This window comes from Apiospora aurea (genome assembly GCF_038362705.1).
Source record: "Apiospora aurea strain CBS 24483 chromosome Unknown utg000010l_segment0_segment0, whole genome shotgun sequence".
Taxonomy (NCBI): domain Eukaryota; kingdom Fungi; phylum Ascomycota; class Sordariomycetes; order Amphisphaeriales; family Apiosporaceae; genus Apiospora; species Apiospora aurea.
In genome coordinates, this window is record NW_027117397.1 from 1,697,895 (window position 1) to 1,716,010 (window position 18,116).

At 45.1% G+C, this 18,116-nt stretch overlaps 5 protein-coding genes across 5 annotated transcripts; 3 read left to right on the forward strand and 2 right to left on the reverse strand.

Annotated features, from left to right (window-relative positions):
- Positions 1-3,460: 3,460 nt before the first annotated feature.
- PG986_014565 (uncharacterized protein) lies at positions 3,461-4,805 on the forward strand (the record flags this gene model as incomplete). The annotated part of the gene is made up of 2 exons (XM_066850787.1): positions 3,461-4,377; positions 4,421-4,805. The coding sequence occupies 2 exons, from the start codon at positions 3,461-3,463 to the stop codon at positions 4,803-4,805; spliced, it is 1,302 nt and encodes a 433-aa protein (XP_066693025.1).
- A 3,919-nt stretch (positions 4,806-8,724) lies between these two features.
- On the reverse strand, positions 8,725-9,958 carry PG986_014566 (uncharacterized protein; the record flags this gene model as incomplete). Its single annotated transcript, XM_066850788.1, has 4 exons — positions 8,725-9,093; positions 9,246-9,329; positions 9,391-9,612; positions 9,683-9,958. 4 exons carry the CDS (start codon positions 9,956-9,958, stop codon positions 8,725-8,727), a joined length of 951 nt encoding a protein of 316 aa, XP_066693026.1.
- Positions 9,959-13,612: 3,654 nt separating this feature from the next.
- On the forward strand, positions 13,613-14,200 carry PG986_014567 (uncharacterized protein; the record flags this gene model as incomplete). The annotated part of the gene is made up of 1 exon (XM_066850789.1): positions 13,613-14,200. The coding sequence occupies one exon, from the start codon at positions 13,613-13,615 to the stop codon at positions 14,198-14,200; it is 588 nt and encodes a 195-aa protein (XP_066693027.1).
- Positions 14,201-14,722: 522 nt separating this feature from the next.
- PG986_014568 (uncharacterized protein) lies at positions 14,723-15,898 on the forward strand (the record flags this gene model as incomplete). The annotated part of the gene is made up of 1 exon (XM_066850790.1): positions 14,723-15,898. The coding sequence occupies one exon, from the start codon at positions 14,723-14,725 to the stop codon at positions 15,896-15,898; it is 1,176 nt and encodes a 391-aa protein (XP_066693028.1).
- A 378-nt stretch (positions 15,899-16,276) lies between these two features.
- On the reverse strand, positions 16,277-18,070 carry PG986_014569 (Di-copper centre-containing protein; the record flags this gene model as incomplete). The annotated part of the gene is made up of 8 exons (XM_066850791.1): positions 16,277-16,579; positions 16,699-16,743; positions 16,823-17,060; positions 17,140-17,327; positions 17,401-17,487; positions 17,552-17,714; positions 17,784-17,921; positions 17,991-18,070. 8 exons carry the CDS (start codon positions 18,068-18,070, stop codon positions 16,277-16,279), a joined length of 1,242 nt encoding a protein of 413 aa, XP_066693029.1.
- Between the last annotated feature and the right edge of the window lie 46 nt (positions 18,071-18,116).

The following is an 18,116-nucleotide window of genomic DNA, read 5'->3' on the forward strand; positions in this document are numbered from 1 at the left end:
AAACTAATATTACCTCGCGAACTAGTTCCGCGAAACCGATTTACTAGGCGACTAAGTAATTAAGCCGATTTTTAATAGCTGGACTAATAACGAAATAAGCTTAGACTAAATTAAGTATTTTAATAAATATATTAGATCGTAGACGAAAAGTCGTTACCGCCTCTTAATTTTCGACGGCTACGAGAGCTATATTTCGGCCGAATTCGAAATATATTACTAAGATAATAATATTATTATTATTAATATACTTCCTTATTTATTACATTTACTTTAACTTTTCGATATAGTACTTTATTTATTTTTAAAGCGTGCTTATTCGAAAGAAATCGAGCTATTTATTAAAGCTTTTATAAATTATATTATTAAGCTCGAGTTTTTTATCGCTTTTAAAGCCGCGTATTTTATTGTTTTTACGGAAGTTAATATTAAATTTAGATTCAGCGTATTTAATTTAATACTTTATAACCTTAACGAGGTAATTAATAAGCTAAATGTGCGTCTCCGGACGTTTATATTTAACCTATCCCGTTTAAGGACAGCTAGTACTTATAACCTTTAAACGTCGTTTAACCCTTAATAAATAACTAAACACTCTACTTATATTAAAAAAAGGGTGTTTATTTATTAAAGAAGCTTTTCGACGCCGATTTTAAATACGGTAAACTAAATAGCGAAAAATATAACTAAAATAGCTTATAAAATAACCCTTATACGCGATAAGATATATATATTAAAGGAGGCTAATTTGGCACTTTTTAAGCGCCGAAGAGCTAAAAAATCGCGAGTTTAGCTTAAAAAAGCCTTTACTATTAAAAAATTTTAGTAGCTATAAGACGAAAAAGTAAAAAGGAAGCGTTTAACGCCCGATAAAAATAAAAATAAGGGTTCGTCGAAATAGAGGGCGACCGGTAAAAAGCGTTATAATATTTACGGCGAAACAAATTATAATGTATAAATATATAAAAAGAATATAAAATTAAGCGAAGAATCGGATAACGAATAGTTTTAATTAATTTTAAGCGTTATAATTAAATTAATTTATATAAAAAGGTCGAGAAATAGAAAAGGTGCGTCGCTAAGTAATATACGTCGCGTAGTGGTAAACCACGTTATACGTACGCTAAAATAATAAGCTATATTACCCTAATTTTTAACCTCGTATACTTATTTAATATTAACTATTAGTTTATCGGCTTTATTCTACTCTAATTTCCGGTAATAAACTAAGAAGTTATTTATATAAAAAACTATAAATATTATACGCTCTTTATTATAAAATAAGCAGGGTTTTATTTTAAACTAATAAGGCCTAGCTTATAAAGAGTGTTAAAAAAGTCGTTATATTATAGTAACAGAGACTCTCTTAACTTATAAAGGGCCTTACGAAGCTTAATATACATCCCGGCTTATTCGTACCTTAAAGAGAGCTTATAATACACCGGTAAGGATCTTTTAGCGAAAGTCGCATTAAGGAATATATTAACCACATTGAATTACTTCGTTTTTAAGTTAAATTTCGCAATTAAAACTATTATAATTCGAAAAAATCGCGCGATTAATATTACGGCATATATATTCGTAAACGAGTTTATATTTTATTTATCGCTTCGTATATAAATTTAAGCTTTATATAATATATAAACGTTATTTTCGTCGAACTTATCGATAAACACTTACTTTAACGGTAATAGGGTACTTTTATAAGGGCGCTTAATAATTTCCTAAGCCCCTATTTTTATCAAGTTATTAATTTTTCGCTTAGTAACGGCTATAAACTACTCCCCTTTAAAATAAATAGCTACTTTATTTTAAAAACGTGGAGGTGGTTTTAAATAAGGCCTAAATACCGCCTTTTTAACTATTTTTTCTAGTGAATATACCTTCGCAACGGTAATATAAGTAATATAGTGCTCTCTATTTTTTAATAGTAGCGCCTTATTAATATTAAAAAAATAAGTCATAAAAAACGTATACGAGGCTACTATAGAAACTATGCGGAGAATTAATCTATTATAATCCTTTAGTATTTATAAGCTATTTAGCTCTATTTCGCTGCTTAACACGAAAAACGTGCTTTTAATATTATTATTTTTCTGTTTCTTTAGCCGTAATAAGCGTAATCGCTCTTAATTAAACTCTTACGACTCTTTTATACGCCTTTAATAGCGCGCACGCGGCTTACGTTTAAGTATAAACGTTTCTATTACCTTTAATAGTATAATTATAATAATTTCGTTCTAAATCTCTTTTATAATAAGAGAAATATTCCTAGGAGTTTATTACTTTTTTTTTATTAAATTACGCTGTTTTTCGTTTTTCGGAAACTTCCGGATTTTTAAGGCTTTTTATATTAATAAGCTCGCTTGTTTAGCGTTTTTCGAAAATAAATAGCGGTAGCTTACTTGCCTCGGTTTTTTTTCCGGGCTTTTAGCCGGCTTTTTTACTCCGGACTTTTTTTCGGTTTAAATATACGGCCTAGCGATAAGAGTCCCGTGTTACTCGTATTATTACGCTCGGTTTTATAATTTTTCGAACGTAATTTAAATACTAAGCTTACCCTCGAGGCCTCGTTAATAAGCGTATTAAAAGCTACCGCACCTTTTAAATTTAAAAAGACTAGCCCTTTAAGCCCTCCGGGATAAGAAACAAGATTAGTAGAATTATTTAACTCTTCCTATAATATTAGGGTTTAAAAAATAAAGGTAGTATACGGTAATAGTTTAAAGCTCGGAGAGAGCATAATTTTTTTCGATTTCCTCGACGAGCTCCTTGCTCTAGTTTAACTCCCTTTTTTTTCCCCTCTCGGTAAAAAAGGTTTTTATTAAACTTAATATTACGCGAAATAATAACTCTCGCTAGTTTAAAAATTTATATACGATAAATATTAATAGCTTTATAGTTTACTAAGTATTTTATATAACCCTTTAAAAATACTTTAAACTTTCTACGTAGCCGGCTTTTAGCTTTATTACGATCGAGTATATAAACTCTATACTTAAACGTTTATACGCCGCTTTAATTAAGCTTTAAATCTATTTAAAAAACTTTAACCTACGCAGGATTATATTATTTAAAATAGCTCGTAAACTATAAATCTAACACTTTATTAAAGCTTCGTTACCGTTAAGATTAAATAAAATATATGTTTAATAGCTTAATAATTGTTTAAATAGCTTCGGGCCATAAGCTCTTTAATAAGTTAACGCTTACTTTTATTTTAAGAGCGACGTTTATTACCTTTTATCCTGCTCGCTTGTCACAGTGCCTAATTAGGCCTGGAATCGAGGGGCTTACAGGCCCCCTTTGGGGCCTATATAGTGCCGATAGCTGCCCCTCTTAATTGAAGGAGGACAAGCGTAAGCTTTGTCCTGAACACCTACCTGACGATAGATTCGATACCTAGACTACGCTGTGAACCCTTACAATTCTTACGCTTCTACCAATAGTCTACCTATCGAAGATGTCGTCCCAAGCCAAGTTGTCGGCAAAGAGAAGAGGAAAGCAATCCGTAATGGAGCGCGAAGCGGCTTCGGAGCCAGCACCAGATCCACAACGAAAAGAGAACGAAGCCCCATCGAAACCCCATGGAGAGGATTCCAGGGAAGAATCCACCGATCCAGCCGCTCCAGAGTCCAGCAAAAGCCAAACAGCAACACAAGACCGTGGCGATACACAAGCGATTAACAATCAGACGGAGGTCATCGAAGCCTTGCTAAGGCGAATCGAGCAACTGGAATCAGTTAGTGCTGCACCCGCACCGAAGGCATCACGACCCGCAGAACGTGGGAAAACCGATGGCCAAGTACACAGGAAACCCCCGGGAAACCCAGAGGAGGACCCGTCGAGCTCTGGCGAGGATACATCGCCCCCTCCTCGGAATGCCACGCCAAGTCCAAGCTCTTCCGAGGACCAATCAAAGTCCACCGACGACGACTTAGACCTCGTCAAATTCATCAAGTTTAACCACGATAAGCTTAGCGCACGTTTCACCCGCGCCAAGTGGGACAGCTGGATGGAAGAGCTAGGAATGATCTTCGACAGCTCCAGGAAACACTTCCGAAGCGCGCGAGCAAAGATACTATATGCGTGCAGTCAGATGGACCATGATATCAAACAACAGTACCGCTTGAAGAAGAGTTTCGGCTCCGAAGAGGAGGCGAATCTCCTCCAAAAGGACTGGGAAACGTACCGGAAGTGGACGAAGTCCGTAATACGCAAAGCGGCAAACGAAGAAGCTATGGTTGCCGCCCAATTGGAACGTGCACAACAGCGACCGGGACAGGACCCCGCTCAATTCCATCAGTACCTAGCCTCCTTAGAGGCCCAGACAGATAGACGAACCGACAAACAACAGGCCATGTTTTTCTATGGGAAGTTGTTAGAACCCTTGCGAGAAGAGATCATGAGCCATTGCGACCAGCTGCCTGAACGCCGAAACGATATGGTTGACCTTGCTACCCGACGATGGGAGATACTTCCGAGGGCCCAACGAGAAGGAAAACCACTCGGGAAAACCCTACGACTACACATCGAAGAGACGACGCGACGATACCGACACCCACGACGCAGGACGACACCACAAACGAAGAAAGGACCAGGATCTCCGACATCGCGGAGATCGAAAGAGTAGGGAGAACAAGAAGTCGGGCGAGAGACGGCCGCGGGGAGGACGAAAGCCCTCCGAGAACCCACCGGATCTCTCTGATATCACTTGTTACCGGTGTCAGAAGAAAGGCCACTACGCCAATAGTTGCACGGAACCTGCGCCAGTTCAACGCACAGTGGGAAAAGGCAGGAAGTCCTAGTGGATGGAGCGACCTCATCATCGCCTTTGTCTTTCGTTGAGGTTTCTAGGACTTTTCGTACATCTGTCTCCATTTATTCTTCATCTCCTAAGTCCGTTCTTATTGTTACTCATGCTGATTTGGATACTTGTTCGGGCGTCAATCTCATTAGTTACACTTTTGCGTTAAAATCAAAACTACAACAAGCTCCTTTTCAGTCAGTCCCTATTACATCCGTTAATGGCCTAGGAGTTCCTACATACGGCGTATATTGGGTTGATTTTGATATCACCGATTCACGGGGCACTACCCGTCACTTTCGCAAGCCATGTGTTGCGATCGACCGAGATTTTAGGAAAGACGGAGCTCCTTTATTGTTATCTTTTGGAATGATTCAAGAAATGAATATCATCATACATTCGGGGATGGATCAGTGGTGGTTCGCTCTAGACTCCACCAAGGTTCAAGTGGTCAAACCCCGTTCGCTTGAACGCATGGCACAAGAGGGTGCGCCGTGTTTTGCAATAATTCCCACTCAGGAGATGGTACCGAACCTAACAGGAAAGGCGCCTGAAGTCCAGGGAAGCCCCATACCACCGTGTCTTCATGAATTCCAGGCATTCTTTAATACAGAGAACTGTTCTATTCTCCCATCCAACACTACCGAACATACGATTGACCTTATCCCTAACGCTCAACCCCCACATCGATCAATATACCCTCTTTCCTACAAGGAACTGCAAGTGTTAAAAGAGTTTATTGATACGATGAAGGCTGAGGGGAAGATTCGAGAGTCCCAAAGCCCTGCAGGAGCACCAATATTCTTCGTGCCAAAGAAAGATGGCTCAATACGAATGGTCGTGGACTACAGGGGCTTGAACAAGGTTACGGTCAAGAATCGGTACACTCTCCCCCTCATTTCGGAGCTGTTAGACAGAGTCTCTGGGTCAAAGGTCTTCTCTAAGATTGACCTGAAGGATGCGTACTACCGTATCCGAATCAAGGAAGGAGACGAATGGAAAACAGCGTTCCGAACCCGATATGGTCACTACGAGTTCCTCGTAATGGCCATGGGGCTGACCAATGCCCCTGCCACGTTTCAACACTATATTACCAAAGTTTTGGGAAATCTAGTGGACACAGTGTGTGTGGTTTACCTTGACGATATATTGATATATTCGCCGGATGAGGAAACACACGTGAAACACCTCCGAATGGTGGTGGAAAGGCTCTTGCAAGCGGACCTATACGCTAAAACCTCTAAGTGTCTATTCTTCCAAGAAGGATTGGACTTCCTAGGATATTACATTTCTACGAAAGGTATATCCATGGATACAGCCCGAATAGACACGATACGAGAGTGGCCGGAGCCAGAGTCCGTTCATGACATTCAAGTATTCTTGGGGTTTTGTAATTTTTATCGGCGCTTCATAGAAGGGTATTCCCGTATCGCTGCCCCTTTAACACGACTACTAAAGGGCAGCGAAACTGGACAGAAACCAGGGCGATTGGTTCTGGACGCCCCTTCAAGGCACGCGTTCGTGCAGTTGAAACAGGCGTTCCAGGAAGCACCACTCCTGTTGCATTTCGACCCCGAGAAGCAAATACGATTGGAAACAGACGCCTCTCAGTTTGCTATGAGCGGAACTCTATCCCAGAAGGGTTCGAAGGGTTATTGGCACCCTATCGCCTTCTATTCGAAGAAGTTTTCCGGGGCAGAACTGAACTACAGTACGCCTGATCAGGAGATGCTTGCAATTGTATCATCGTTCAAGCACTGGAGACATTACCTTGAAGGGGCAAAGCACCCTATCGAGGTTCTCACTGATCACCGGAACCTGCAAAGTTTCATGAAAACCGACCGATTGAACGGCCGGCAGGCGCGATGGTGTATGTACCTCGCCCCGTTTGACTTTGTCATAGGCCATCAGCCGGGAAAGAGAAACCCCGCCGATGGGCCATCGAGACGCCCAGATTATGCCTCCGATAAGGGAGATAATCTGATGTTGTTGCCCACACTGCAGAGGAAGTTAGCTGTTGCAGCAACACCTCCAGAAGGCAAACCCCGTGTGCTAGCACAAGCAGTGTACGGGATGAGACCGATATTGGAACGGTCGATATTAGCCCAATGGGTTACTCGCCGAAAGGCTAGAGAAATAACTGCGTTAGAAGAGATCTACGCAGAAGAGGCATCTAAAGACCTCCAATCCCTTATTGCGGGAGCGCAGCAAACGGACGAGTTTGCCCAAGAGATACGAAAGGATCTCGCAAAAGAAGACCCCCGAAAGGAGTATGGACCACCTCCGAAACGGGAACACTCCTGTACAAGGGAAACCTGTACATTCCCGACCAAGCATCGCTGAGGTCCCAACTGCTAGAGATATACCATGATGACCCTCACAGTGGCCATTTCGGTATAGGCAGAACCACCGGCCTATTAGGAAGGAAGTTCTATTGGCCCACCTTAAAACAAGATGTAAAGGAACATGTCAATCACTGCGCGGTGTGCCTAGGATCCAAGGCGAAACGCCACCGACCCTATGGCGAACTGGTACCGTTACCACAACCATCCCGCCCAGGTGAAGAATGGGCCATGGACTTCATCACCGGACTTCCGGAAACCTTTTCAGGCCGTGAACCAGTAGATTCTATACTGGTGATCGTGGACAGATATTCTAAGTTATCTTTCTTCTTCCCTGTATCTACGAATATTAACGCTGCAGAACTAGCAAACCTGTTCCACGCAAAAATCGAATGCTGGTTCGGAGCCCCAAAAGGGATCGTGTCCGACAGAGGCTCTATATTCACCAGCAAGTTCTGGTCAGAACTATGTTACCACAGCCAGGTCAAACTGAGGTATTCGACGGCGTTTCACCCCCAAACCGATGGGCAAACGGAACGAATGAACCAGACGCTAGAGACCTACCTGCGGTGTTATACCACAGAACAGCCGGAGCTTTGGCCAAACCTCCTCCACACAGCCTTCTTTGCCATCAACTCTGCAGTCAATGCAACAATTGGCATTTCTCCATTCGAGGCAACATATGGATACCAACCAGACTTCCGTATATTCGTTGAGGACAACTCTCAGAAAGGAGGGGTACCGGCAGTAGGAGACAGACTTTCAAAACTTCAAGGGCTACGGGACGGTATGAAAGAACGCTGGCGAAAGGCTACCGAAACGCAGGCGAAGAACTACAACAACCGTCACCAACCCATGACGTTCAAGGTGGGCCAAATGGTGGGCCTGTCGACGAAGAACCTCAAAATCCAGAACCGGAAATTGGCCCCGAAGTTCATAGGGCCGTTCAGGATTCTGGAACGCATCGGTTCGTTGGCGTATCGGATAGCGTTACCAGAGAGTTATGCCAAGCTTCACAACGTCTTCCCTATACAGCTCTTGGAGCCGTGGCGAGCAACTACTACGGACCCCTTGCCCATGCCGGAGCTGGAAGACGACGAAGAATGGGAAATCGAGGAAGTGAGAGGAAAAATGATACACGACAATCAAACATACTACCTCGTCAAGTGGAAAGGATGGCCTGCAGAATACAACCAGTGGGAACCAGCGGAAAATCTGGCCAACGCCCCAAGGAGCGTCCAACAGTTCGAGAAGAAACACCCGGAAGAGTCACAGGGGAAGAGGAAAAGGGGAAGACCCAGGAAATCATAAAGTCAATGTTGTCTATTCATCAAACGCGGCAGACAGGGCGGCGAAACCCTGCAGAAAATCTCAAGAAAAACAACAAAAAAAGAAACCGAAAACCGGCCTCACCCCTATGTGCTCGGTGGGACTTGAACCCACATACTCAGACGGCAATCACGTCTGCGCTTACACCTTTTCAGCCACGAGCAGGGCCAAATTAGCCTGAAACAGGCCAGAAAACGATCAGAAAACCACAGAAAACATCAAAGAAACAACCGGGAAAACCGCCACCACTCAAGGAAACTGCAGCAGGTTTCCGTCGTCATCAAACTGGTCAACAAGGTTGCCATCCTCATCGTACTGGGGAAGGACATTGCCGAGGTCGTCAAACTGCTCGATGAGCATGCCGTCATCACCAAACTGAGCCAGCAAGCGGCCCATGGCGTCCCGAAGGGGACCGGGCGCAGGCGAAGGAGAGCCGGGGGGCGAAGGAGTGTTGCCGGGACGACCGGCGTTCACCTGCTCGACACGGACATAGAGTCCCATGCCATAAGGCGCCAAACACCGGCCGAGACGGGCCCGAAGATCCTCCCACTCGCCATCCTCGAGGTAACGAACCCCGGCCAAACCAAGGGCAGTTCCAACCTGGCGACTGGCGACGTTCTAAGCCGACCAGCCGTGGTCACCCCGGCGGCCGCGAACCATGGTGGCTCGCTCGTAGTTGCGGCGCTCTCTCAAGCTCTACGAAAAGGTTAGCGAAAGGGCCCAGAAACAGTACGCAAACCCAGAGAGCACAAAGAAGAGGAACTACATACGGCATTACCAGCAAGGCGGGCAAAACCCATCTTGAGGTTGGCCTCACGGGCAAGGACCTTGTCCTGGTAGGCGGAGAGGTCGGCCTACGCAGTTGGGAAAACGTTAGCGAATACCGTTAGTAAAGCCGAGGAAACCCGCACGAACCTTGTTGTTCTTCTTGGTTCCTGCGATGCCGAACTCCGAGCGATGGCTCTCCACGAAACGACAGAAGGAAGTGGCCAAAGACAGGAGGGCGCTTCCTGCCATCTTGCGACCCTCCAGCGGAATGTCGTACTCATCGTCGTCATCCACGGACCAGAAGAACGAGCAGGTAAACTCGAAGACCTTGCCAAAGAAGACATGGTCAGCGGCAAGCATGGCGGGAGGCTATATCAAAACGTCAGCGAAGCACTACGGAAAGAGCCCTGAAGGGGCTCGGCAAAAGGGCGCAGCCTACCTCGCTGCAAGTTTTCTTGTTGCCGCAGCAACCAAAGGCAGGGACAGCGCCATCCTTCTCAGCACCACAACGAGACGAGTTGGGCGAGCACTGGGCGCAATTGAAATCTGGCTTCTCGCCGAAATCAGGCTTGTACCCGTACGCCCAGGCACTGATGCAAGGGTAGCAGGCGTTCTCGTAGCCCATTACCACCACATTCGGGTACTTCTTGCGAAGGAGTCGGACCTGTTTCTTGGCAGCGCGAACAGCCGCGGCGCGGCGACGAGCAGGAGGCATGATGATGTTGTTGTCGTTGTAGGGAAGGGGAACCAACGATAATTCAGAGTCGAGAGAAACGCGATCAAGCAGGCTGCGAGACCTTGAGGAAACAACTGCGAAAACAAGGCATTCCGCGAGAAGTTGTGATGTGCGCAAAGGACCAAAACAAACACGAGCAGGTCACCTCAATTGATCTATGGGAGCTAATCGCGGGGTTCCTAACGTGGGGCATTTCAGCGACAGCGCACCTCACTGTTCTCATATATCTAAAATTAGACCACTATGGAGTTGCGGAGGACCGCCACTTCGCGGGGAGGAGAATAATTGTCACAGTGCCTAATTAGGCCTGGAATCGAGGGGCTTACAGGCCCCCTTTGGGGCCTATATAGTGCCGATAGCTGCCCCTCTTAATTGAAGGAGGACAAGCGTAAGCTTTGTCCTGAACACCTACCTGACGATAGATTCGATACCTAGACTACGCTGTGAACCCTTACATCGCTTTTAACCACTTATCGGCTTTTTAATATTTGCGGGCCTTTATTCTATAATAATGCCTTCCTCCTCGCACTAAAGATTATATTAAGTGTTTCTTTAGATTCCTAATAGTTTAGTTTTTCTATTATATTTAAAATAGTATATAAAGAAATTATATTTACACTAAACATATCGCTTAAATCTTTTTATTACCTTAAATAGCTTCGTATATAAGCGAAATTTCGTAGGGTACATTTATACCTTATTACTATAGTTATTTTTTAATAATAATATATACTTTAAAAGCTCGTACCTTAAAAAGTACTCGAAAAAGTCTTAAAGTATACGGTAAAAAGGTTTAAATGTTCTCTTAATAAGTCTTCGCGAAATAACGCGTTTTATAAGCGACATTATATATATTTCGTATTTTAATTATATTAAACCCTTAATCGAAACACTTTTAACTACGTATACGAGCTTTATGAGAGCCTTTAAACTTAAATATCTTACTCTCGCATACTATTTTTCTTTTAAATCTATTTTTATATAAACCTTTTTTGCGGGCTTTTTATCCGTTATAGAGCGTTTTATCGTTACGTAAATGCTTATTATACCGGCTGTACTTATTAATAAAAGATTAGTATAAAAGGTAAATAAAGGTTTATATTTAATAAAAACTAGGTTACCCCTTTTTATAAGCCTTCGTATTACGACACTGTTTTTTAGCGATCCTATTCGTAGCGTGTAATCCTTTTTATAATATTAAATATTAACGTTTCTTAAAAGCGGTTCGGAAATAATATTAATATAAAAACTCTTAATTAATATTACCTTATTAAGCTTAAAATCGATTAGCTCGCCTCGCGCCGTAAAAATATCCTTTATAATTTTTACCCCGTACCCTTTAATCGGAAACGTAATTATACTTACTTTTATAAATTTATTAGCCGAGATTAGTATTAGAGACCTTAGCACTAGTAGGTCCTCGTTATTAATAATGTGGTAGGAGCTATAATTATCGATTAAGGTCGACTATAAAAAATTATATAGTCCTTAATTTTAATAGACCGATATATTAAAATCCTTTTTAATGCTAAAGAGCGTATAATAAATAATCGCGTATAATATTTCTTTTTATACGAAACTACTTAAATTAATTTAGCTAAACTTAGTAAGTTATTAATATAGTAAGGCTTATTTAGTATCGAAGTTTAATTAATACTTAATTTCCGCGTACGCCTTTTAATTTAAGTAAATTAACCGGTTAAAAGGTTTACCTTTAATCTTTCTAGTAAAAAGTATACTTTAAAAAATAATAGTTCGCTAATAGCTAGCGATAGCGTAGCCGAGCATCGGAACGGGGTTTATAAAGGTAATTATAGTTTAATAAGCTTTACGACTTATAATTATTAATTAATCCGTACTCTTCCCGCTTATTATTAAGCGAAGTATAAAACGAATATTTTCCCCTTTTCGGCCCGTTTTATTCCACTTATTCTTTTAATAACGAACTTAATATAATTAAGCTCGTTAACGTACGTTTTTTTACTCCGTATAATCGAGTTCTTTTAATCGGCGTTAATTTTATCTTAATATTAGTCGCTTATTAACCGTTTTAAACTATATACGGGTTATTAAGTATCCTTATACTTCGAGGATTTTCTCGGAAACCGCGTTCGCATAAGCTTTACTTTATTATGCTAATTAAAACTAAAGATCCTCTCCCCCTAGTTTAATTTACTCTAAAAGTTTATTATATTAGTTTTTAACGAAAATAATATATAAACTCGCGAAGGGTTTAAAATATTATTTAAATTAGCGGATAATATTTTAAAGCGTAAACAATTAATTTAACTCGTAAATATTACTATAAACTACGTTAACGTGCGCCTTCGGAATTATAAACTTAATTCACTCGTTAATAGTAATAAAAGTATTTTTTTATATTATATAGCGGTATATTTTTATACTCTATTCGCTTTATTTAAGTTTAACACGTTTAATAATATCGTCGGTAAACGTATTATATATCGGCTTCGAGTTTTTTACCGCCGTATATACGCCTATTATAAGGTTTATTAAATTAGTTTCGCTTACTAATTAAAAGTTTTCGGTTAAACCTTATTTAATCTCGTCGATTATACGCAGCTTAAGCTTATTATAAAGATAAGCGTCGTTAAATGTATTAGGATTAAAATGCATTTAAATGCTACGCTCGAGAGCACTTATTTTAAGCGAGTTATACTAATTTAACTAGTCTCTCTTAGTTTCGAGCCTAATATTAGCCAGTTTAATAAAGGGTTTAAACATAGTAGGCGTCGTGGAAATAATAAAAAAATAGAAAGGTATAAGAAAATACAGATTTAGAATCGCTTTTTAATACGCAAGGTTTAATAAAATAAGCGGTGTAATAATAATAATAAGCTTATTTAATAAAAAGCGCCGGGCTTATAACTATCGCACGATAGAGAGCGTTCGGATAGTATATTAAGTACTAAAATACTGTTTAAAAGAAAAGAAAGAAAGGACAAAAGAAAAAGGTGTTACCGTGCTAATAAATACACAAATAAAATGTCTTGCGTAGCGCGCTAGGCGCGTCAAGGGGCGACCCCCTGTCTCCATCCTCCTGCGACACCTAAGCTGATCAAAAATATCTTGAGATGGTTTAATGATTCGCGTCCCTCTCGCTTGGTCCTGCATTATTAAGACATGTCATGTTGTGCGAGGTTGGGTTCCCCCTGAGGCCCTGCCCCAATTTGTACGACGTTCAGCGAGAATGTGCTACCTAGGACTGGCATAGGCAAGCACCGCCACCCCCAAAAGTGAGCGGGTTTCTGGAGTTGGTGATACCTGCCTTCCCCTTTTGGTGAGTCTTGTGTGAGATCGCCTTCTCGGTGAGCCTGCCTGCGTCGGCCCCGAAGATCTACCATGAAACAGAAAGCAGTGAGGAGTTGCCGAATGCCGAATGGTAAGCTGCTATGCTCATATTTCACAAGGCTCCTTGTTCGTTTGAGGAATCGTTTTCTTCTGTTCCTGGATAAAGATTGCTCTTTCCGGCCCGAAGCGATTTGCATACTCTCTCAATTAAGACGCTTCGATTGGGGTTCTCAACCCTTTGCAATCCTGTCCTGCGGCCTACAGCAAAAGACCATATCATAACTCCGTCGTACTCAAGTTTGCCAAAGAACCACAAGAAACATGGCCGTTGATCTGCGCTTCTGGAACAGATGGATCAAATCTTCCTCGGACGGCGAGGATCACCAGGTTCTCGACCTCCTCCTCGACGAAGCCGTCCTGTGGTGCACCGTAGTGATCCTCGTCACGACAACAGCCGTCATCCTGGGCCGTCAGCTGGCAGAGAACGCCGGGCAGGAGCCGAAGGAGCAGGAGACGAAGGAGCAGTACCTCGCTTTGCTCGGGCTGCTCTGGCAGGCTCTGCTGCAGCTCCTGGTCAACTACTGCGCCGTCGTGCCGGTGCTGCGCGAGCAGCGGCTGCAGCGCAAGCAGCAGCAGAAGAAGAAGCGCACGGGCTCGACCTCGACTTTTTCTTCGGCTTCGTCTCGCAATCAGCAGCGCCCCCGCGACGTTCTCATCCGGGTTCACTACTCCGTCTTCTACGGGTGCGTCGTCGCCAGCGTGGTGGCGACGGTCTTGGCACCGGTCCTGCTTTCGTTCCAGAAACAAACGGCGTCTAACGTTGCCAACTTTGCGTCGAATATCTTCTCCGCCATCGCGGCGAGCCAGCTGGCGGCGGGGATCACGAGCGGACTTCGGAGTCAGGAGTGACGGGAGGATGTGGACGATCAACCCTTGATGAAGTGGAAGGAATGAATTCATGGTATCAGAATCGTGGGGACAACAGTCAAAGCTACCTATCAAGGCATCATCCTGAAGGTAAACAGAACGGTGTGGCTGGAGAAGTGAATTGCATTATGTATTGTAATCGTAATCGGAAGTAGGTAGTAACCTATAGTACTAATAAGCTATAGTACTAATTGGGCATGTTTGGGTCACTGATCGAAAAAGCAATGAGCGACATCGAAGGCAAACAGCGCCATTCATGTTAATGTGAATAGAGCGTGAAAGTGCGGACTTATGCCAGAACATTGCTTGAAGGTAAGTAAGTATCAACCTACTTGAATTTTGCCGTAGGTCACTGCATTCAATCAACGCCCACTCCTTCACTTTGCGAGGTTCTCATGCTCAACCTCCGATGCTCAGTTATTTACCTTCGTTTTTTTTTCGAGGCTAAATCGTAGTCATTAAGCATTCCTTTTCTTGATATCTTCTTTTGCTTGCAGGCATAGCATGCGAGCCGATGAAAAGTACGCGGACGAGATGAAAGCCTGGCGGAAGGATCTGGATGACGCCTTCGCCAAGGTGAAAGAGGAAGCCCACCAACGATGGCTGAAATCGGATCCGGAAACGCAAGCCAGCGAAGACCTCGACAAGTTTTTGGCACACTACTTCATGAACGACCAGGGCGAACCGGACCCCGCAAAAACCATCGAGCCACTAGCTCTGTATACTGAATGCGAACTCAGTTGTAAGCTATATGAGAAGGCGCAACACGTTCCAGGCCTGGAGACAGCCAGCGGGGGCGAGGGTGACTGGAAAGCCTTGTGTATTGGATGGGACCGCGATGCTGTCCGGGCCTTGGCATATGAAGTTGACGCGAAGTCTCGCGACGAGCTAGAGGACGCTAAGGTGGAGGACTGGCGTCAGTGGATGCAAACTTACAACACTCATGCGTATTGGGCAGCAGACCCCGATAATACCAACGTCATCCCTAAGAGCAGGCAGCCTGCACAACTACAAGCATGCAAAGGACACTACAAGGTCAGATGCGAAGCGCTTGAGAAGGTGTGGTCCTCTCAGGAAATCTTCACCCTGGATGTCGCTGATGGTCCAGATCCGTCTACAACAGGGCCCTCTATAACATTGGGCAGGCTGGAAATGACTTTTTTTGAGGGCACGATGCTTAGCTTGAACGAGCAGGACATGGACACGTATATCGATGGCGCCAGTGATAAGGAGGACAGCTCGATCGACACGGACGAGTCGGAGGGAACGGATGAGGAGACGGATGAGGAAGAAGTTGAGGTGACCAAAGACACTGCCGTTTCAGGCAGCAAGCGAAAGGCTGCCCCTGCAAGCGCTACGCGAAGTAGATCTGCGAAGAAAGAGCGGAAAGAACCGAAGCATGCCCGTCGTGTTTACCTGCGCCTTCGTGACTGTGAGCTTCATGAAGGACAGATCTGGCCAACTCCCGGAAAGGGGCACCTTGACTTCACCGACGACACCTATACGAGATTCAACGGCGTCGTACTCCTTCCGTTCCTCTACACAACGGTCACATTTCAGGGATACAGGATGTACGAAACCGTCGTAAAGGACCCTGAGCCCTGGGAGAGCTTTTCACGCGCAAACGCCGCCGATAAGGAGGGTAATTATGAGAGATGGGGTGATAACCGACGAAAGTGAGCAGTGTCTAGTCACCAACTCGTTTAGGCACTTCATGAGAAAGAGACAAAAGAAGATGAAAGAAACAAAGAGTTGACAAAAAAAGAAAGCGAAAAGAAAAAGGAAGCTGCGGCATCCTCGATTAGGAAGCAATCCACGAAGCCTGATGGGATGTAGAGCAAGGAATCCATAGGGAGAGATAATAGACACAGCATTGCTATTGACCAACTATTCCATCACCAACTATACAGTAGCTAACTAAAATCAACGATACGCAGACCTACCTCGCTACTTGTAGTACTGTAAAGCCATCTCCAGATCGTGAACAGTGTATCTAACAGACACTCCCAACCGCGGCCGCCTACCCGACTGTGCTGATTCAGCAACCCTGCGCCCCGATCAGACATAGATATAGCAGAACTGCCCCTTGTTCCCGCCCAGCTGGTCCGTCAGCTCCAGCAGCGGGATCGCCGGCGCGATCCAGCCGAGGTCGACGATGACGTCCTTGGGGTCCTCGGCGCGCTTGTACGGGCCGCGGGCCGCGATCTCGTCGCGCAGCTGGTGCGGCGGCATGGCCATGCCACCCGTCGGGATCGCGTCGATGCGGTTCTCCGGGTCCTGCATCTGCCAGATCCACCAGACGCGGTCCAGCATGCCGTGGTGGAAATAGAAGGCGGGATCGCCTGGGGATGCGAAGAAGTCCTGCAGGGCGTACGTGGGTCAGTAAGAACGTAGATAGATGATAACGCAACTTGGGTCCGAGACGGGAGGTTGGGGAGGAAGGGGGCGGTGGAGAATAGGGACGGAGAAAGGGTACTTACACCACCGGGGTCGCCACCGAACATGTAATGTCCTGCGTTGTGGAGCTATTCCAACATAAGTTAGCATCTAGTCGCTCATCTCAAGCCAAGTTGAAGTCAGAAGAGGACGGATGTCGTTACTTACACCCCAAGGATGCGTGTCGTTGACCAGCGGCGGCATGCCGAGGTAGCGGTTGTAGAAGGCGTCGACGTCCTTGTTGTCCATGATGGTCGAGTACGTGTAGTTAGCCGTCGCGCCCAGGGCCGAGTTGCGGTTGACGTCGCGCCGGAGGCAGCGCGGGTTGGACCCGAGGCCGTCCGACTGCGGGTTCTTGGGCACGTCGGTCAGGACGTGGCCCTTGGGGCCGAGGCTGACGACCATGCTGTGATGGTAGAAGTTCAGCCAGTTAGCGCCCAGCTGGTTTGAGACGCGAGCTGAAGGGGGTAGCAGCATATACTTACTCCTTGAAGGGCCCCTCGGTCACGCAGCCTCCGCCGCCACCGGGCCGGATCCAGTCGTAAGGCCTCTTGTAGGGCTGCGCGACGCCGGGGTAGTCGGACGGCAAGCCCTGGCCGCCCATGCTGGAGGCGTTGCCGTTGAACATGGGGGAGTTGACGGGGTCTTGGGCGTAGCGGTCGTAGTTCATGTACTAAGCAACACGAAGCAGCACCTATTAGCAACAGTAATAAGCAGCGAGAAGGATGGTGCAAGGCAAGGCTTACAGGCTGGTAGCCGGTGTAGCCGCACTCGTCGCGAAGAGCGGTTTCGTATGCCCAGATGAAGTACTTGTGGCTTGCGAACAGGTGGTACTATTATCCATCCGCGTCAGTCAGGTCAACGTCATCCCCGGATGGCTAGCATGGGCTGACGTACCGGGTCATGTAGCATCATGGCCTCGGTCATGTGGAATGCGACGAAGTCGTCGTATCGACTCAGCGCGCCGGGGAACTTGTCCTTTGGCGCCCTTGGCGGCAGCTTCTGGAGGCAGAGCACGGCTTTGATGTACTCCTCACGCTGGGGAACCGTGAGATCGCTCCTGTAGTTGTTCGGTATGGTCAGGTCCGACTTCCCCCTTAACATGTAGGTTATGTGGGTTGCGACTTACCACTCCTGTCTGACTACTGCGTTTTCCAGTGTGCAGTTCGATGCCGTCTTCTTGGTCGCCATCCATGCTTCGACCTTGGGCATGGTCGCCGCTTCTAGCTCGTCGACGGCATCGAGAGGGTAGTAGCCATTGCGCGACCTACCGACCGCAGTCGTATTGTGTTAGAGATTGAATCTTCAATGCCTAGATGATGGGAAGTATACCTACGCCTTTGGAGTGAAAGCTGCATTCACGGCGCCGCTGGATGCGGCAAGTACCAGAGGGAATACCTTGCAAAGGTTCATCATCTTGAGGTCGTCTGCAATTGGAACTGAAGGTTGCTTGAGCGTCTTG